General features: G+C 39.3%; 1 protein-coding gene across 3 annotated transcripts; it reads right to left on the bottom strand.

Moving 5' to 3' along the window:
- Nucleotides 1–459: 459 nt before the first annotated feature.
- ttyh1 (tweety family member 1) lies at nucleotides 460–20,805 on the bottom strand. Of its 3 annotated transcripts, none has more exons than XM_077721653.1 (15): nucleotides 20,485–20,805; nucleotides 15,990–16,155; nucleotides 12,772–13,001; nucleotides 10,529–10,640; nucleotides 9,084–9,418; nucleotides 8,261–8,356; nucleotides 8,107–8,179; nucleotides 6,250–6,325; nucleotides 6,054–6,109; nucleotides 5,677–5,769; nucleotides 5,092–5,184; nucleotides 4,651–4,790; nucleotides 3,742–3,903; nucleotides 2,118–2,196; nucleotides 460–1,154 (listed from the first exon to the last, which is right to left on the bottom strand). In XM_077721653.1, exons 2-15 carry the CDS (start codon nucleotides 16,122–16,124, stop codon nucleotides 1,071–1,073), a joined length of 1,764 nt encoding a protein of 587 aa, XP_077577779.1. In that variant the 5' UTR covers nucleotides 16,125–16,155; nucleotides 20,485–20,805; the 3' UTR covers nucleotides 460–1,070. The 3 variants fall into 3 exon arrangements, with proteins under 3 accessions (XP_077577779.1, XP_077577782.1, XP_077577781.1); XM_077721656.1 differs by having other exon boundaries at nucleotides 3,843–3,903; nucleotides 20,485–20,803; XM_077721655.1 differs by lacking the exon at nucleotides 2,118–2,196 and having other exon boundaries at nucleotides 3,843–3,903; nucleotides 20,485–20,804.
- Between the last annotated feature and the right edge of the window lie 787 nt (nucleotides 20,806–21,592).

The following is a 21,592-nucleotide window of genomic DNA, read 5'->3' as shown; positions in this document are numbered from 1 at the left end:
AAACATTTTGGAGACCCAACATTGTGCTATTTGGCGGATTAAAAAAAGTCTACACACCCTGTCAATCAAACAGAAAGTGATAGATTTTTTACACCCACTTTTTACCTTCACTTTTATTGCTTTGCCTTAGCTCAGGGGTAGGGAACCTATGGCTCAAGAGCCATATGTGGCTCTCCGCTAACCTGTGAGCTAAAAAAAAAATATATATATTTTTACGCATAATTTCGTTAATTAGCAAGAAAAATGTCTTTTTTTGTCATTTAAGTGATGAAACGACTAAAAACAAATGCAAACTTTATCCGATAATAATAATAATATTGAAAAATATGTTTTTTTATGGCTCTGTCCGTCAAAAAAAAGGTTCCCAACCCCTGTCTTAGCTGCGTTTCATTTGTATATTTTTTAATAGGCTTTCTTAACCTATAACTGTGCTTATTTTTTTGATATTAATCATGTAGGTAATGAGTATTATTCCCATATAGACAGTGAAATATATATATATATATAATAATACCATAAGGTCATACACAGAAAGTACAGAATTACCAACTATAAAAAGTAAGAATAAAAAAAATGTATACCAAGTGGTGGGAAGGGGAACTGCATAACCATTGACAGAAAAAAAATGTGCTTTGTTGCTACGTGCCAGTGCTTTTTCTACAACAATTTCATATTTGTTTATATATATATATATTTATATTTATATTATATTATATAAAACAACTTTCCAAGAAACGGGTGACACAATGAAGAATATAAAACGACATAACGTAGTCACGTTAATACCAATTCTCCAATTCCTTCACCACTTTTTCACAGTTTTACACAGTTTTTTTGGACAAGGGAGGGTTCGATTCCGTGTCCTACCAGTGCGAGCCGTAGTCCTTGTCCACTTTCGCGTCATTTTTTGTCTTTTTTGTCCTCATAAGTGCTTTTAATAATTGAGAATTATATACCGACGTTCTACGCGACACTAAAGCCTTCCATTTTTTTTTTTTTTTAGGATTAGTTTTCGTTGTTTTTGAAAGTGTCCGTTCGTATGAAAACTAAACTTTTGCTAAAAATAGTTATCAACGTGAATACAGGTTTCTTGAATGGGCGGGGTTTGGGTGTGATTGACTTCCCCCGTAACCAGTCAGCATGCTGGGAGAATACTGTGGGAAAAAAAACATAAATGGGTTATTCCAAATACATTTGATGATATCTGTGTAATTTTATGATATTTTGTGGAATTGACACCGGTGTCCAAACTGCAGCCCGCGGGCTAAATGTGGCCCAGATGTGGTTCCAGTTGGACGTTTTATTAGCGCTCATTTTCAAAGAATAGGTCGTGAATAATTGATCATCCGTACGTATAAAGTAGTAAAAAATGTAAAATATAAAGTGTAAAGATATGTAAAATATAACCATTTTAATTTCGTAATGTTATATTTTCTTGCTGAATCTCGTAACATTATGCATTTTTTTTCTCGTAATATGACTTTAATCTGGTAATATCTGGTAATATAAGCATTTTAATTACATAAAATTATGATATTTTTGCAGTTTTACTGAGGATTATTTTGTGAAATTCAGATTTTTTTGAAATATGACTTTTATTATACTATTCTAATATCATAATCTAATACCATTTTTTTCAAAATATGACTTGTAATATACCATTTTAATCTCTTAAAATTCAATTTTTTTCAAAATATGACTTGAAATATACAATTTTAATCTCGTCACATTCCGATTTTTTTACTCATAATATTATTACGACTTAATTCTTATAAAATAACCACTTTAATCCTGTAATATCACAATTTAAACCGCATAACATACCAATTTTTTTCTCATATTATGACTTAAATCTGGTAATATAACCATTATAATCCTGAATATAATAACTTGCACCTAAAAAAATTACAATTTTGTGCTCGCCTTATGACTGTTTAATCAAAATATGACTTTAATCTTGCACTATAATGACTAACTTCACGTCACGTCACATTTTTCCCCACACGTAGTCCATTTTTTTGCCTATTTTTTCATTATAATTCGAAAAAAAATGCCCACTTCTATACTAGTGATGGTCAGGATGAGAAAATGGCACAGACAAGAACAGAGGAACTCACAGAAGGGGGTGGGGACTGCCTGTCAGTCAAAGGGAGGCTCTCATAGCCAGGGTTGCCATTGGAGGAAACGTTTGGAGTCCTGCGTAGAGAGTAGAAAAAGACAAGGAAGGGACGGGAAGGAAGGAAGGAAGGAATGAGGAGAGGAGACGACAGGACAAGATGAAAGATGAAAAAGGACACGTCCAGAAAAGACGGGTGGCGGTGGGTCGGGATTGTCCACGATGGGTAAAAAGGGAAGAGGAAGAATCAGCGGTTAGATATCAAGCGCACAAAACCTATCTCCCATTCACACATACACACATTTTCCCTTTCTGTCACTTTCATTTAAGGCCAAAAAGTCGTGGTGATGTGTTCAATGAAACTCCGGAAAAGTGTGTTAGTGCCATTTTTGTGGGATTTTAAGCAGTAGATTGAAGTGGATTTTTTTTGTTTTAACGGAGTGGATATTATGAGATTGCAAATGTTTATGATGTGGGGCAATATATCACGTCAGCAAGCAATGTACCCAGACCAGACATGGGCAAACTATGGCCAGCGGGCCACATCCGGGCCGCTAGGCCTTTTAATCCGGCCGGCCTGCCGACGTTGTCCAAATAATGTTTATTTTTTATTTTTTTTAATTTTATTTATTTCTTAATACATTCCTTTGGACTTGACTTTGTACTTTATACTTTTTACTTTAAAGATGAGTGATGAGTATGTTAATATTTTAGTCCATTTTCTCTGTTTATGTTTCATATGTACTGTTAACGGATGCACTTTTTTATATGTATCGTATCTTGTGCTGACCCGGCCCATTTGTCAAATTTTTTAAGTCAACGTGGCCCCCGGGTTTGCCCAAAAGTTTGCCCACCCCTGGTCTATACATACACAAGGCGCACTGACTGATTGGGCGCCACATCTACAAATTTTAGCCTTTCAAGTGCGCCGTAATTGAGTAAATAAATGTTACATTTATACAGTATATTATCAAAATTGCCCGAGGTTGACAGTTATAGATTTTTTTTGTTAAACTATATGTACATGTAGCCTAAATCTGTAAAAATGTCTTTAAAATATTAGTATGATGCTCTAAAAGTTTTCCATTTTTGGGACTCAAACCCAAATCTTTCCATTGTGGGACTCAAACAAGTTGTTAGAAGAGGAAAAAAATTAAAAATAAAGTCAGGAAAGATCACAGTGAAAGGACAAGCGATGAAGAGTGATACGTCACCTAACCCTTGCTAATTTAAGCCCCGCCCACCCCCAAAAAAGCGGCGATCTGGGTGACGGACCCGATATCAAATCAAAAAGGGGCGGAGTTTTAACGAACCTACGCGGTCTGTCCCAAAAACACCGGAAACGACGGACATACGGACGAACAGACGAACGGACGGACAGACAGACAGACAGACAGGCCTCTGCAGTTGCGTCCGCTCTTGTGTCTACACTGTCGTCCATGTTGACCTGTCTGTGTGTCTGCTGGTCCTGCGGTTGTGTCCAATTTGGACATCCATGGGCCTCAACATGTGTGTGTGTGTCCTTATGTGATGTGGACTGCCCTACAACAACTGGAAGCTTGTCTGTCTGTCTGTCTTTCTGTCTGTCTGTCTGTCTGCGTGTCCGTGTGTCTGGTGTTACTCACGGGAGGGGCGGCGCGCTAGAAAAGGGGGGTGTCCACCCGGCCCCCGGGTAATTATAGAAGGGGGCCCCGCGTTGAGACCCAGAAGCCGTCTGTCTACGTGCCTGATGGGAGGTGAAGGGGTCCTCACTTTCGCTGTCCGAGTCTTCGTATTCTTCCGAATCGCTGCTCCAACGGCGGACATGGAAGACAGAAAGGTGGACGTGTGTGAGGACAAATGGAATGCTAACAAGAGGAGAATACTGGATTTTTCCGGATTACGAATGGCTCCTTTTATGATGTTTTTTAGTGATAGCATTTCCCAGGCTATGTTATCTACCTGTCAACGTTTTGAACAATTTAAGGCTAATATGACCGATTTGAACTAAAAAATGTAGTGGCACGTTTGCTAGCATGTTGCTAGCCAAGCGTATTGGACACAAAAATAATTTTAGCATTTATTAGCATCTGCTAGCCAGGCTTATTTGACACAAAACATTTTTTAGCGTTTGCTAGCATGTTGCTGGCCAACCGCATTGGACACAAAAATAATTTTAGCATTTGTTAGCATGCTACTAGCCAGGCTCATTTGACACGAAAATAATTTTTGCGTTTGCTAGTTTTCTGCTAGCCAGGCTTATTTGACGCAAAAATAGTTTTAGTGTTTGCTAGCATGCCGCTAGCCAAGCTTATTGGACACGTTAAGAATTTTAGCATGTTGCTAACCAGGCTTACTGGACCCGAAAATAATTTTAGCGTTTGCTAGCATGCTGCTAGCCAGGCTTATTTGACACGAAAACAATTTTAGCGCAGAATAATTGTATATTTAGAGCCATTACGAAAGGCCAAGTTAAGATAGCTACACGTATTTTGTCAAATTAAAAAAAAGGAAATCTGCAGTGTGCTATGCTAGCATGCTAGCATGTTATTCACCTGGGAAAGCTCCTCCAGGCACCAGGCAGAGAGCAAAGAATGGCAGTGAAGGCCAGAGCCGAGAGGAAGGAATAAAGGGAGAGGTAGAGCAGTCCTTCCATTCCGTCGTAGCATAAACCTTTCAGCGAGTCGATGTAGTCCTGTGGGACAAACGGTGACTTCCAATCAGTTTCAAAATGCTGGACCTTCATTTTGTTCCAACCACTGACAACAAAGACACTATAAAATAAATACGGTATATAGTAAAATCTCCCTGGAATCAGCTTCTATGGGACGTCATGAGTTTCAACTATGCAGAAGCAAACCGTTCTAAAAAAATATTTTCATTGCAATGCTTTCATGGCTGTAGGTCTGTGTGAGTTTTTATTAGTTTTTGATCAGATTAATTATTAAAATTATTTAAAAAGTGGTAGTTTGGTGTTATTTTGTGATCCTTCTCACCTTGTTGAGGCCTCGGCAGTTCAGCAGCGCCACCAGCTGGTGGAAGTTGCCCTCTGTGCTGTTGAGGATTTGTTGAACATCCCTGAGTGATTTCTGTGAGGGAAGTAGTGACATTAAATTAGATTAGATTAGATTACTTTATTCATCCCGTACTTGGGAAATGTCATTGTCAGAGTAGCAAGAGGGTGAGAATACAGACACAGCAAAATACATTTTAGACAAATATATAGGTCATAAATAAGTTAGTAAATAAATAAATATATAAATATAAAAATATATAAATAAATAGGCGTGCTGCTGAAAAAATAAAAAACTAAATGAATAAAATAAAATAAATACAAAATAATACAAAAATAAAATAAATAAAAAATAATTAAAAAAAAAATAGATAAAAAATTATTTAAAAAAATAAAATAACAATAATATAGATACACATACGTATGCATACATATATATAAATATACATATACATACATACTCCAGTGTGACTTATATATTTTTTTCTTATTAATTATGATTTTTTTTATGGCTGGTGCGACTTATAGTCCAGAAAATACAGTAATCGTAAGGACTTTTCTAACTCACTTCGGCTTTCGGGAACTGCGTGAGGGCGTTGCGTTCCACGCTGGAAAGATGGCTGTGGATGTTGGAGAGCGCCCTCTGTGATTGAGTCAGGAGCTGAAGAAAGAATTTGATAGGAAAATGAGGATGAAGAAGGTCAGTAGGTCATAGAAAAATACAATCATTAATAAGGGGAGCTATTGGCCGAAGTATGCATTCGTATTTTGGATTGATTGTCATTGACAGTGAGAGAAGTTCATTTCATTACATTCATTAGTGGCATTTAATTTATGTACAATATTTTTTCCCAAATAACAGCAACAATCTTGAGTTTTCTGTTGAAAGCCGTTGCCATGGAAACCCTGTCCAAATGCCTGTGAGTTCTATTCTAGTCAACGTACCTGCTGGAACGGGCTGTTCATGCGTCGACTGCAGGTCAGGTAATAATCCAGCACATCTGAGTGGGAAAACAAAGAGCCACAACACAAAGGAGGTCGTGTGGGATTATCAAGCATCACTATAAAGTGATCTGCTGATGTGGCGGCAAAAGAACGGTGTGGCCATGCAAAAATAAATAAAAAAATAAAAGAGGGATACCTGAGCTGGTCCCTGTGTTAAAGTTGGTGGAGTTGAGCACAAATACATTGGGATCGGTGCAAAAGTCACTGAGGGCCTGAAAAGGGAGAAGAAAATAGGTCAAAAAAAAGAACCATATCGATGGAATATAGCGTATGTCACGTATATGTCGTATATTTTTATATATTTTAAGATTTTACTAAATGATTTTTGAAATTAAAAACAGAAAAAAATGATTAAAAATGACAATCATTGATTTAAAAGGGGGAAAATCAGGAAATGTAATATACATCTATAATTTTCATTTGAATTTGATCCTAAAACAGAAAATCGGCACTCATGATTTACTTTCCCGGGCCAAACTAAATGATGTGGCGGGCCAGATTTGGCCCCCGGGCCGCCACTTTGACACCTGTGATTTAGGTGAAGACAATGAATTTGTGACAAATGTTAAAAAGTTTTTTTTTCATACAATTCCCTCAAAACGACGGGCCCAATTTACGATCTAATAAAAGAAAAACGTATATATCGTCGTTACTTCGAGTGAACCGAGACATGTCCGCCACAAGAGGGCGCTATTGTACCGGAGAGCCGATCACAACGCTCCCTTTGTTTCCTTGTCAGTAGCCAAGGACAGAGCGTCTCTGTGTGGACTAAGAGGCCTTTGGGACAGCTCCGCGTGGTACAAAAAGAGCAGCGGAGCAGAAAAAGAAGAAAAAAAAGAGCCACAATTTGGCCTCTTTGCACATTCTTCCACGTTGGAAAAGCCGCAAACGGACATGAGTCGCGTTACCACATCCTCCCGTTTGGGACTTTGGCCTTGGCCCACTTGCCCTCTGGCGGCGTGGCCTTGGGATCAAGCGCCAGCTTCTCCTTCCTTTCCCGCCCTCCGTTTCGCGTCTTAACGTTTCCGAGGCGGGCGCCCACGCGTCCACCGCCGTCGTCGCCTTCTTGTTCGCAGACGGCGCTTATGCGCGCGCGTCTTGAATTTTTAATCTCTGGCCCATTTTTCGGGCTTTTTTGGGGATCTGCCATCACTGTGGCGCTCCCTCGGAACTTGTACCTTCCACACGATATGTGCGGATGTTGTTTACACGGTAGAGATCGACATTTTTTTTAGGCCACCAATAGCCCAAAAATGGCCATTTTTCGGCCATTGATTGCAATAGGCGTTTGGTCCCCGGACGTTTGGTCCCCGGATATTTGGTCCCCGGGTGTTTCGTCAAACGGACATTTGGTCTCCGGACATTTGGTCTCCGGACATTTGGTCTCCGGACATTTGGTCACCGGACATTTGGTCTCCGGACATTTGGTCTCCGGACATTTGGTCTCCGGACATTTGGTCTCCGGACATTTGGTCTCCGGACATTTGGTCTCCGGACATTTGGTCCCCGGACGTTTCGTCCCAGGACCTTTGGTCCCCAGACGTTCGGTCCCCGGACGTTTGGTCCCCGGACTTTTGGTCCCCGGACGTTTGGTCCCCGCATGTTTCGTCGAACGGACATTTGGTCCCCGGGTGTTTCGTCGAACGGACGTTTGGTCCCCGGATGTTTTGTCGAATGGACGTTTGGTCGCCGGGTTTACTGTTGAAAGTGATCAACCAGGTAATCTCTCGCTCTCAAATGTATAATCATGAGAGAGAGAGAACCGTCTGTGGACCAAAGGTCCATTCGACCATACGTCCGGGGACCAAGTGTCCGTCGACCAAACGTCCGGGTACCGTGTAAAATACGTACATATTAAGCGCCTGTGTGTATAAGCCGCCCCCTTAAAATTGCCCTAAAATCGTTGAATTTTATGATTTCTCTCGTATAATACATCATTGTCCATAAATGAGGTGATAAAATTCCTTTTTTTAGTATTATGGAGCTTACTCACCACAACTGTGGCCGTCTCCAAACCCAGCGAGCCCCAACTTAGAAAGAGAGCAAGCCACGCCAGCACTGTCATTCTGCAGACAAAACATAAAAATAAATAAAAACCACACACAAACACACATTGTAAAAAATACTCTTGTGGACATAGAACCTACAAAATAAGAAGCCATCTTGCTTGCTTGGCCAGTCCCAACAGGATGAAGAGACACACGATAAGGTCGAGCAGCAGCAGCATGACGTATGACAACCACCTAAAAACAAACCAAATTCAAAAAAAAAACAAAGATGTTAAATTTTCCCCATAAATCAAGCACACGCATCACTTCCTGACGTCAAGAATGTTGTGGGGTGCGGACATTTGGCCGCTCAAGCCTCGTCTTTCCCGGACAGTGTCGTTTGCGGTATAAGATGTCATTGATTAAGCTTCAAATTTGACATGTAGGTGAAAAAGTTAGTAGAAAAAATGTATCAAGCCAACTAGATGACGTCATTGAACTAAATCCATTGCAACTGGAAGGCCAAGGGGGTGCTTGAGCCTATCCCAGCCAAGTATGGACCCTGAATCCCAGGGCACAAGGAGTCAACATGGCTAAGGGCAATTTAGAGTGTTAGCCAGTTAGCCTAGCATGCATGTTTTTTAGAATGTGGGAGGAAATGGGAGTACCCGAAGACAACCCACTAAAGCCCAGGGAGAACTTTGCAAACTCTACACAGTGAGGACCAACCTGGGATCAAACCCACAACCCCAGAACTGCTAGGCTGCCGGGCCACTGTCCCCTAATGGGTACAATTAAAAAACTATATATATATATATGTTATAGTATATAGGTTTTATAGCCATAAAATACTTAAAGGGTTGTATTTATTCACACACAGCACTACTGAAGGCCTATGTATGAAATGCACAGCCCGCCACTTATATATATCTAAGAGTTAAAGCAATTCTTTTGACAAAAATTTCAAAATAAACTCAAGCACCTGTAGTCTTCATTCATCATTAAAGTGTTGGCCGCCCAACCAGGTGAAAAGGGTCCGGGTATAAGCCCACCGGAGGGCGCCACAGTGGGGGCAACCGAAGGCGGCACTGGGGTCAAAGGGATGATGGAGGCCCCGCTGACGGCGCTGTCGTTAAGCCCCGCCTCCAGACCGGAACGGGCCACCGAGATGGAGGAGAGGAGGCTGATGACGTTCTCGGATAATCTCCGGCAGTTGCGAGTGGAAACCAGGAAGGGCTTGCTGCCCGTAAACATGTCCTCCATGGTGGTCAGGGGCCCCGAGACGGATAGCTGCAGGCTGTTGATGGTGTCGGAGATCTGAAAAGGTTGCGAGTGCAAAAACCACAAAGTGGGGATGACGTTAAATTGGGCTCAGATTTGCACTCCACTTTATTTTTAGTCTAAACCGCAAAATGCATATGTATAAAATGATTGAGTTTTTCATGATTTGAAGGCATTGAAATATTATTTCTACTATTACAAGAGGAGTTTTATCTTATTAATGATATAAAATTTATCCTACTGGGCGATTATAGCGCCATCAATGGCGGTCAATGAGTTAAATGAGGGCGCTATAGAGCAAGGGTGGCGACCAAGTGGGACACAAAGACCCGAAAATGTTAAACTGTGAGAGTCAAAGACCCAGACTTTACGTCAAAAGCATCATAAAAAAATCAAATCTGCCAAATTATTTTTTTAATATATTTTTATGATTAGTTTTTAATGGGATTTGATGAATTTAAGTGTGTTTTAAGACACAATAAAAATAAGAGAAACATGAAATGGGGCAAAGAGCTACAGTATATGTATATAAAATATGATAAGGAGATGCATTAAGGCTGGGAGCCGCATATGGCTCGAGAGCCACCCTTGCTATAAAGGGTTAATATGGACAAATAGGCTTAAGGAGAGTTTTTTTTCACACATCTATCAGGACTCTAAACTTGCGGTAGCACGACACACAATCCTTTCTGTGTAATAACTTTGGGGTGAGGTAACATGAAGAGTAGATTTACTATTATTATTATTATTATTAATAGAAGCAAAAAAAACCTTTAAAAAAGGGCAAATTGTCTTATTTTCGATTTTTCTTATTTTTAATGCTGTCAATGGAGTTGATCAAATGCCATAATGGATAATCCTAAAGTTTTTTCCCATTATTATTCATAATATTGAACAAATTTCCTGCCATTGACAAACAAACAAAAAAACTGCCTGATTAAAATCCCTAATTTCAGTACAACCACTCGATTAGATTGACCTGTAACATTAGCAGCTTGACACACTAACCTATGTTTGACCAATGGGGGGGAATCAATTAGACAGACATTTGTATGCCACACATATACACACATATACACACATTTATACACACAAGTACACGCAAAGGAAGCTACATGACATTTCCCTCACAGGAGCGGCACTCACCAGCAAATCGATGGAAGCTAGCGTGTAATTGGCTGTGAGAAGAGACGAGGTCAACTGATACATCCCATCATTAGCCTCGCTGTTGCCATAGAAACCGATGCCTATGGCAACACTGCAAAAGAGAGGAGGTGGAAGAGGGGGGTGGGGGACAAGGCAAAAAGACTGTGAGAAAGCAGAGTGTGGTGAATATTTAATTGTACATTTAACGGCGGGCAAAACGTGCGATGGCGCCCAGGACGAAAAACGCGACGCTGTGTTTACTACACACGCTTCGTTTATTTAAATATTCAGATTAAGATTGAGGCCAGATGTTTGTCAAATCCCCTCCGAGTGGAGAGGAATGGTAGGGTCCAATCCCCCGTATAAGGATGTGACCCAGATTAGAAAGCAGGAGGGGGGGGGGGGGTTAAGGGAGGAAACCAATGTCTGCGTTATGCGTGGCCAATGCGGCCCGGGCGTTTTTTTCCCCTTTTTTTACACCAAAAAAGGCTGCCATCTGCATGGAAAATCCGGTTTTGTGTCAACAAGCTATTAATTGTTCAGTGGATGTGATCATGGATGATGGTAATGTTGGCATTGTCCACCAGGGGGAGTCGTAGAGTGAGTGAGCGGCATATGATTGTGTATATTCAAGCAGATTATGCCAGTGGGATTGTTAGGGTGTTTGTTTTAGTTTTAATTTATAAAATATATATTAAAATGTGTGGGTGTCCAATCTTTTAGGAATGGTCATTTATAGGAGTGCCTTATTAAAGGGTTAATAATGCCAAAATTTGGAAATATTGAGATTTTAAAGGGTTTATTTGTGTTGTTGTTTAAAGTGCAGTAATCCCTCGAATAGCGCGGCTTCACTACATTGCAGATTTTTTGTTTATTTTTATTCTAATATGATATATACTGCAGTTATTTTTTTATGTGATGATTTGGGGGAGGGGGTGTTATGTCTGATTCATGCTTTGGAATGGTCTTTTCACCAAAATATGGCATTTGAACTCGCGTGCAGATCTTTTAGATGTCCGGTAAACAAACAAGACTAGCGTGAAAAATATGGCGTTTGTTAAAAGGTCATGAATTAAAGTGCCAGTGACATGTATTTGATTAAATTAGAGAGATTGGATTGAAACGGAGCCATAAATCAGTTTTTGACTGTAAAATAAAGCAAAGTAATCCAATATGGCGGCAGCTTTTGTTTACTTCCAATATGTTCGCAATAGCGTTTTGGCGTCATTTCAAAATAGAGGCCATTCAATTTTTAGTGATTTTTCAGGGCAGTGGATTTGTTACTGTATGAAGTGCCAAGTTGTCAATTCATTCAGCTAAAAAAATTCTGGAGTTGTCATCAGACAAGATAAAATATATATATATATATATATATATATATATATATATATATATATATATATATATATATATATATATATATATATATATATATATATATATATATATATATATATATATATATATATATATATATATATATATATATATATATATATATATATATATATATATATATATATATATATATATATATATATATATATATATATATATATATATATATATATATATAATATATAATATAATTATTTTTTTTAACTATTATTTTTTTTCTATTTTCTTGCCCAGACGTAACTTTTTTAAATGACTTATTTATATTTTTATTGGAAAACATGCACTTTGTGGAGTAGTTATCAGACAAGATAAAAAATAATATAATATAATATATGATATAAATTATTTATTTATTTATTATTTTTATTCTATTTTCTTGCCCAGACGTTACTTTTTTAAATTACTTATTTATATTTTTATTGGAAAACACACTTTTTGGGGTAGTTTCAGACAAGATAAAAAATAATATAATTAATAATATAATCAAAAATAAGAATACTTTTCTATTATCTTGTGACTTTTTAACATGTACTTATCCATGTTTTTATCCGGGAAAACGTCTACTTTGTGGACTAGCACGACTAATTTAATAAAGGTTTTTGACTTGATTAAGTTCAAACTAGAGTTTTTATCGACTATTACAGTACGAAATATTTGGAAACATTTGTTGCGTTGTAGATCAAAAAATAAAGTTTTCCGTCTAAAAATGATCAAATAAAAAAAATAACATTAATCCCAGATTATCTGAAGTTTGACGCAAAATTTTCATGGAGCACAGCAGTACTATAAACCTTTGTTTTCCCATTTTGTAGCATTATCACCACCATTTGCGTTTTTTTTCTTACCAGCACAACGTGACGGACGCCACAGCCACCCACGTGACGCAGCAGATCCCCCGGCCCTTCTTGCCGCCGTAGCCGTGACCGGCGCTGCCGTCCTCGTCTTCCTCCTCCTCTTCGGACCCCTCGCCTCGGTCGCCACGGTGACAGCAGCAATAGTGTATGAGGAAGGAGAGAATCACCAAGAGGGAGATGACCAGGGCGATGGCCGACGCGCTGGACAAAACCAGCAGGGTCTGATGGAGAGGGTTGACACAAAATGAATACAATATTGGGACACTTTGAGCAATTTTTAAGGGTTTAGTTGAGGGTTGGGCAAAGTTTTTGGGCAAACCCGGGGCTACATTGACTTTAAAAATTTGACAGATGGGCGGGGTCAGCACAAGATAGGATACATATAAAAAAGTGCATCCGTTAACAGTACATATGAAACATAAACAGAGGAAAAGGACTTAAGTATTAACATATTCATCACTCATCATTCAAGTAAAAAATATAAAGTACAAAGTCAAGTAAAAAGGAATGTAGTATTAAGAAATATTCAAATGTAATTTAAAAAAAGATAGAGGGGCTGTAAAACACGAAAAATAAATAAGAGTGGACACAGCTTCTGCCACTGGCTTCCGTGTGACGGCGCCATCTTGGGGAGAAAAAAAAACATTTGGACAACGTCGGCGGGCCGGATTAAAAAGCCTAACAGGCCGTGTGTGGCCCGTGGGCCGTATTTTGCCCACATCTGGTTTAGTTGGTAGTTGTGTGAGGACCATGGAACGAATTAGCAAATTTACATATAAAGTACACCTCTACTTACGAAATGTTCAAATTACCCAAAAAGTCTTGGAACCAATTGATTTTTTAAGTATCAGTACAACTGTATTTTAAAAAAAATATTGTATACTTCAATTGTCAATCTCAATCAATCTATCACCATGGGTACAGTCATGCCTCTACCTACGAATGCCTCTACATACAAATGCCTCTACATACAAATGCCTCTACATACAAATGCCTCTACATACAAATGCCTCTACATACAAATGCCTCTACATACAAATGCCTCTACATACAAATGCCTCTACATACAAATGCCTCTACATAAAAATGCCTCTACATACAAATGCCTCTACATACAAATGCCTCTACATACAAATGCCTCTACATACAAATGCCTCTAAATACAAATGCCTCTACTTACAAACACCTCTACTTACAAATGCCTCTACTTACAAATGCCTCTACTCACAAATACCTCTACTTCCAAATGCCCCTACTTCCAAATGCCTCTACTTACAAATGCCCCTACTTCCAAATGCCTCTACTTACAAATGCTCCTATATACCAAACTTTCAAGTACAAAAAAAAGTTCAAATAAATTTCCTAAGTAGAGGTACCCATCCAACATACTCTCTAGTGACCATCTCACCCGCATATCACCCGAAAGTCGGCCATGTCGCTAAGCCATATCAAGCACTTGATCATAAACTCAACATTACTAAAATGCATTTTTATCAGCACACATCTATCTCCCTGTATATTATCCTCTGGTCCATCTGGCTGTCTGCCACTCCCCCTTTTTAACAAGCCCCTCCCATTCCTCTTTCCCCACTACCTCTCTCTCTCTCATTCTCTATTTCTATCTGTGTTTTTTTTTCTTTCTGCCCCCACTCAAGCCTCTCGTTTCTTTCCATCTATCCACGGCTGAATCTCCATTAATAATGTGTGACCTACTTAAATACTTTTGAGTGCGACTGTGGCTGAGTTGGCGGCTTGGCTGGCACTGAAGCACCCTCCTCGCATTAGTCATTCCCTCCCTTGGCCTTCTCCGAACACTCGCAAGTGGCTTTTGTTTTCGGCGTTCCCCGGGATAATTTGCACTCGCTTTTGTGTCACGGGATCGTCACAGACTGGCATTGTGAGACTTTTTTTTTCTTTTTCGGGTGGAGAATCTTTCTTCACTAGTTGGTAAAAACCGACATGCACTTTGCAACAAAAATTAAAGTCTGTGATGCCGGTGGCAATTTGGATTTTAACGCTTAGTTGATAATAGGATGTGTGCACGCAAAGGAGCAGGTGCAACTAAGTGACCTGGTAGAGTATGACATTAAAAAAATAATATAAAATAAAACAAGTGTGTTGAGAGGAGGAATGTGAAAAACTGTGATTTTTGTTGGGATTTTTTTGGTGTTTTTTTTCATTTTTAAAGACAAAAGGGAATAAACTGTCGATATTCTTAAAAAATAACAAAAAAAATCATACATTTTTTAGATGCAAGTAAGTGACCCGGCAGAGTATGACACTAAAAAATAAATATAAAGTAAAACACACAAGTGTGTTGAGAGCAGGAATGTCAAAACTGTGTTTTTTTTTATTTTTTTTTTAGAATTTTTCTTTTTCATTTTTTTGGAACTACAAATACTGCATACATGCTAGAAAATACAATTTATACATACCGTATTTTCACGACTATAAGGCGCACCGCATTATAAGGCGCACGCTCAATGAATGACATTTTTTCCATATATAAGGCGCACTGTATTATAAGGCGCACTGTCTATTTTGGTGAAAATGTAAGACTTTTAAGTGCGCCTTATAGTGGTGAAAATACGGTAATTGCGATTGACTTCCAGGTATGAAGCACTCACTACTTTACAGTCACCTCTAGAGCCAGCCATTGTTGATGTTTTTTGTATCAAATCTTGCAGTGGGGGAGGAGCTATATGATGGAAGATGTTGTAAACTAAGATGGCTGATCTGCATATTTAACAGTATTGTTTCAGTTCAGGCGTTTGTGTTTTTTTAATATCCGACAGTGGTGGTTTTTCATTTTCTATTTTTTTCCATATATAAGGCGCACTGGATTATAAGGCGCACTGTCTATTTTGGAGAAAATTTAAGACTTTTAAGTGCGCCTTATAGTCGTGAAAATACGGTATACACCCATACATCCACCCCACACACACAAGAACCAAATATTGTCACTTGCCCTTTAGAGCCAAAAAAAGTTCATACAGAAAGTTAAGTTAATAAAAAAATGACCCAAATGAAGCCAAAAAAAAAACAGCTTGAAATATGTTTTAGGGGGGAATTTTCTAAAAAAAAATGCTTTCACAGTGATGTGACAGATTGCATGACATCCAGTTATAAAAAAAACTGTAAAAAAAGCGTGTGCAATGGTGTGTGTGAGCTCATTTTTATGTGTGTGTGTGTGTGTGTTCTTTTATTACCTGCTGGTACTCCCAGCTGTCAGGGGCAAAGAGGTTGTCCCTCATCTGCATGCTGAGGTCCAGCCGCGGGAGAGCGTGACACATCCGCACCCAAAGCGAAGGGCTGTAGCTGGGCACCGTCGTCATGGCAGCCATTGTCCGCCGTCACCGGAGCCCCTCCCCCACCCTGCGGAAAAAGAAGAACGTGCCGTCAGGGTCGCTGGGACGGGCCGAGTCGGCGAGAGGAGGATACGTCGGATTATTTAAGAGAGGCATCGCCTGAGAGATGCCGGTGGGGGTCAAGAGGTCACGTGTACTTACTGGGAGAGGACTGGTGGGGGGCGGGGCAAGTTTTTTTTTGACAGTGGAAGATGCTGAGATGTTCGTTTTGAGGTAAAAGTCAAATTAAAGGCGAGGTAGTTTAGGTAGGGAAGTTTGCAGGTTGTCTTAATGTGAAAATATGGAAGTAGAACTTTTAGGAGAGGAAATTAAATATGGTTGGGTATTTTTGTGATGTTATGGGTCCAGTTTTTAAAGCATTTTTAGCTGGTGAGTGAAAAGTATATAAGATTACAGTAGCATTTGTCTGTTATTGTTTAAGAAGGAAGAGTTAAAACCGGTATGGAGGAATGCTGTAAAAAGTGTTGTCTAACGATTTCATGGTGTGTCAAAGTGGCGGCCCGGGGGCTAAATCTGGCCCGCCGCATCATTTTGTGCGGCCCGGGAAAGTAAATTATGAGTGTTGACTTTCAATTTTAGGGTCAAATTCAAATGATTATAGATGTATATTAAATTTCCTGATTTTCTCCCTTTTAAATCAATAATTGCATTTTTTAATCATTTTTTTCTGTTTTTAGTTCAAAAAATCATTTTGTAAAATCTAAAAAATATATTAAAAGCTAAAATATACATTGTTTTGGATCAATAAAAAACGCAATATTCAGGGCTTTTAATCCAGTTCTTTTAATCCATTTATTAAAAAAAATCTAAATATTATATCTAAAATGATCCCACCCACATAAAATCAAGTTGACATTAAATCGGCCCGCGAACCAACCCGAGTCTGACACCCTTGCAGTACCACAATAGCACCAACAGGGGTAAAACCCCAATTTCATACAATAACAAGACGCCATTTGGGCTCTACATCCACACTACATCATCTTTAAAATCCACCCAAGTGTACTCAAAATGCTGCTAAACACAAACAACCAATCCGGTTAGCCAACTAAGCTAACACTTAGCCTATTCAGCGTCTGATACCACCATCGCCGCCTCTAAAAAAAAAAACATTTTCACCCCCAACACAGAGCTCCAATCATCCTCCCATACAAAGCCGGCGTACAACTCCCGAATTTGAGATGCCTTGAAACTAAATGTTTGATTGAACGATGTAATGGCGGCTATTATTCCAACCAAACAAGGGTCGATATTCAGCGTTTGGGGCCCTCCCCCGTCGATGTACACAGCGGGCCATGTCGTTCAATACCATCCAAGATAAAAGTTTGTATGGAGAAAGGCGTCAAAGACAGACAATTTCCTCATTGAAATTGAACAAAAGACAGTTAAAAGCGTGCAACGGGCCGGATGGAAGCGAGCGATGGGAATGCGTCTCAATCAGCTGGTTGAGGCTAATGGTTCCGGCGGCCCAACTGCTGCAAATCAATTGCTCCATTTCACTTATTAAAATGGAAGCTGATCCAGTCTTTTGTTTTGGATTTTTTTCTAGAGGACATGTAGTTGACATTGTTTTTTTTTTTTTTTACTTAACAAAAGTTTATAGGCCCATTTAAACATTGAAAGGACGTTTTATGGTATTTACTCGCATATAAGCCGCGCCCATGTATAAGTCGCACCCTTAAAATTTCGTTGGATTTTACATTTTTTTGTATAAGTCGCCCCTTAAACACAATTTTCACTACCATATTTATTGTTTTAATAGGAAGTATAAATAAATATGTTATTTTGAAGGGAAAATCTTAAGATAAATCATCATAAGTGGTATTTTGGAGATATTATATGACATTATTTGGGTCAATATCATAAGGAAGTTAAATTGAAAAAGGAAGTCAGGTGACCAGTACAACCAGGAAGTGTGTAAGTAGCAGTTTAGTTTGTCAACTCTAGGTAAGATGGTGGCGCCCTGGGCGAGCAATGGCAGGCACAAGTGAGTTTTTTCCAAGATAAGGTTGATTTTTTTCCTTAAATTTCAATTTACAGACGTCAAAATAAATGTTATTTAGCGTTTTATCTGTTTATCTTTTCTTTCTTTTGAAAGAATTGAATTGAATGCTTTTATTGTCATTATACAAGTATAATGTCATGCTTTATGGCGTTTCATGCATTTCAAGTCGGATTTATGCGCATATAAGCCATATATAAACCCATCAAAACCCTCAATAGTCATTTTTTAGCAACAAATATAGTGCAAATTCGAAAAAATACCGTAATAAATGGATTTTTGACAACAATAACTTTCATAATGACGTCACGGCGCATCAGTGTTTTGCACTTTCGCCTCACATCGAGGGTTCAATCCCCAGCAGTTTCCAACTTTCCTATTTGTGTGTTTTTCCCGTGCCTATGTGGGTTTTCTACGGGTACTTCAGGCCCCAGCACCCTTGTGAGGATAGGCATTACCCAAAACATTTGAAAACATAACATAATTCCAAAAAAAAAATCTATTTCTCAACGACATCCATTGATTAGCAACAGGAAGTTAAAAATTGCACATTCTTACGCACAGCCGCAATGCATTATGGGTAGGTGTGGGTAGCCAACTACGGGAATGAGTCACTAAGCAAAGCAGAGGCGGTCTGTTTACATGAGCGCTTCACCAAATGAGCTACTGAACATTTCCGCTGATGGGTGACAACACGGCAATCGAGGTGACAAATGAGGCGCAAAAATGGCCGCCAAACGGGGCAAATGAAATGGAATGACCATCACCTGTTTCAAACGCGAACTTAACTTTATTGAAAGCGTCTCATTCAGTTTTCCTTTAAATATTTTCGATCATTTTTCCCAATATGCTGAAATGCTGGCCTTTAATTTTCATGTGCACCCCAAAATTCAGCAAATCTGTTTTGACATACACACCAAGTCCTTGTACAAATTATATTCATATGTCAAAGCACCACTGTACTGCATGTTAGTCAGTTTTTCCTTAAATATGTCCGATCTTTTCGCACAAAATTCTGAAATGCTGGCTTTAATTTTGATGTGAACCCCAAAAATCAACAAACCTGTCTTGACATACACACCAAGTCCTTGTACAAATTATATTCATATGTCAAAGCACCACTGTACTGCATGTCAATCAGCTTTTCTTTAAATATTTCCCATAATTTTCCCCAATATTCTAAAATATTGGCCTCAAATTTTGATGTGCACCCCAAAATTCAGCAAATCTGTCTTGACATACACACCAAGTCCTTGTAAAACTTATACTCATATGTCAAAGTGCCATTGTACTCCATGTGAGTCGGCTTTTCTTTAAATATTTAGTCATTTTCCCCAATATTCTAAAATATGGGCCTTTAATTTTGATGTGCACCCCAAAATTAAGCAAATCTGTCTTGACATACACACCAAGTCCTTGTAAAACTTATACTCATATGTCAAAGCACCACTGTACTACACGTCAGTTAGCTTTTCTTTAAATATTTGGGATTCAGAATGTTATTTGCAGACTTTTATCGACATATAGTCTGTAATATATATATATATATTTTACGAGTTTTTGGGGTTTCTTTAATGAGAATGACTTTATATTGTAAATAGAGGATTTACAGGAGAAGACATTGTGGTAGTGGTGTGCAAAAAAGAGGGTGCTGTAGCTCAAAACCAAGCGAAAATGTTGAAAATTAATAAAGCAGAGAGTGCAGGTGGGCAGTGGACAACAGCAGCTACACTTGTCACACTGACACGGTATCATCTTGTCGCTTGTTATCTTACATTAGCAAAGACGAATAAATGCTTTTTTTTGGATGCCGCCAGCGAGACTCCGTGACGTCTGAATGTACGACGGGAAAAGAAGAAAAGAGCCATTTTGGGAGGCGGCTAATGAGGACAAGCCGTACAAAAACGACAGCTTTTATCCAATTCGGACGGTTAGGGCGTCAATATCCATCAAATTGCTGTCTTTTATAAACACATTTCCATTTGTGGTCAGCTTGATATCACATTCTTCCTTGCAAATAGAAAGCAGCACTTAAGAACAACCTTTTTTTACCCGCAATTTATAGGCGGGCATTAAAGGCTTACGACATTCATTAACATGTTGTGTGTTTATGGGCTTCATTTGGTATGCAAAGCCCCCCAGACCCCATTTTTTTTTTGGTGTCCACTACCCCAAACGCGCGCTATTTCCTCTGAAAGTTGACGTAAAGAAAAAAAATAGAACATCATTGCGGCGTTTTACTGCAGGACGGGATTTGACGTGATGGCTGCGGAATTTATATTCATGGAAATTGTGTAATATGAAAAAAAATATATTAAAAAATCAATTTCTTACCTTGGACAGTCGCGTTGGAAGGTGTGTTTTGTCGTGGTTTGCCACCGGGGGTGATTTTTTTTAGCCGCTTAAAGAAGTGTAGCGGCGTTAGTCGATGCCCGATGCTCTGGCAAAAACATCCTGGGGGAAAAAAAATGCTTGAGGAGATGCCCAAAAAATGTTTAAAAAAAAAAATGGAGTCAAAATGTGTTAGGGAAGCGAGTCATTGGATGATATTAAAGAGATGATAATTGGATGCTTGACGGGTGAGAGTGGAGAGCCGTTGGTGTTGATGGATGGGTGAGGAGCTCGCAGTGAGGGCGAGCGAGTGAGAGAGGAGGAGAGAGAAAGAGAGAGAATGAGAGAGAGAGAGGGGATTAAGATTGAGGAGACACCCCTCGGGGACTCTCTATCATTTCATTGTCGTGGTGCAATGCCATGTTGCCTAAAGATAATGAATCTGTTAGCAGGGATTAAACGTGCGGCTTCTTATTCCGACCCCCACCCCGGGGTCCAATTTGACCAATCTCCACCCAGAGCGGTGGAATGAACCTTGACCAGATTAACGGAGAGGGGGGAAACGGCGTGGGACGTTTTAGCAATCCGCTCACATATAGAATGCCGAATAGTGCCGGTTAACAGAAGGAGGGGAGCTAATGTACTTGAGGAGAGGTGCACGTTCAATGAGTGGAAGTGGTAGCTAAGCACTCTGGGTGAATGTAGATGGGGGGAGGAGGGGGGATAGGGGGTGTCGGAGTGGGTTTTTTTTTCAGGGAGGGAGGGGGGGGGACAATGAATGGCGATTTGGTGGTGGAGATCGGGAGAGAGTGACAATGTGTGATTACATGATGGAGTGATGAGGTGGGAGAGTTGGGAAGGGTGGGGAGGGGGAGGGGAGAGGTTTACAATAGCGCCCCCTAGGGGTGGTTAGGGAGGGGTGTAGAAATTTTTGGTTGTGAAAAGGGAATTTGTTGAATTTATTGAGAGGTAGACGTCCAAAAGGGAAGGAAGTTGGTGGTTTGTGCTAAGTGGATGTTAAATGCATATGTCAAGGCAGCACTGTGTACTGCATGTTAGTTCGTTTTTTTTTTTTTAATATTTTTTTTCGATCATTTTTTCACAATATTCT

The sequence above is a fragment of the Stigmatopora nigra genome, chromosome 7 (genome assembly GCF_051989575.1).
Source record: "Stigmatopora nigra isolate UIUO_SnigA chromosome 7, RoL_Snig_1.1, whole genome shotgun sequence".
NCBI lineage: Eukaryota > Metazoa > Chordata > Actinopteri > Syngnathiformes > Syngnathidae > Stigmatopora > Stigmatopora nigra.
This window is presented reverse-complemented; position numbering and strand designations above follow the sequence as displayed.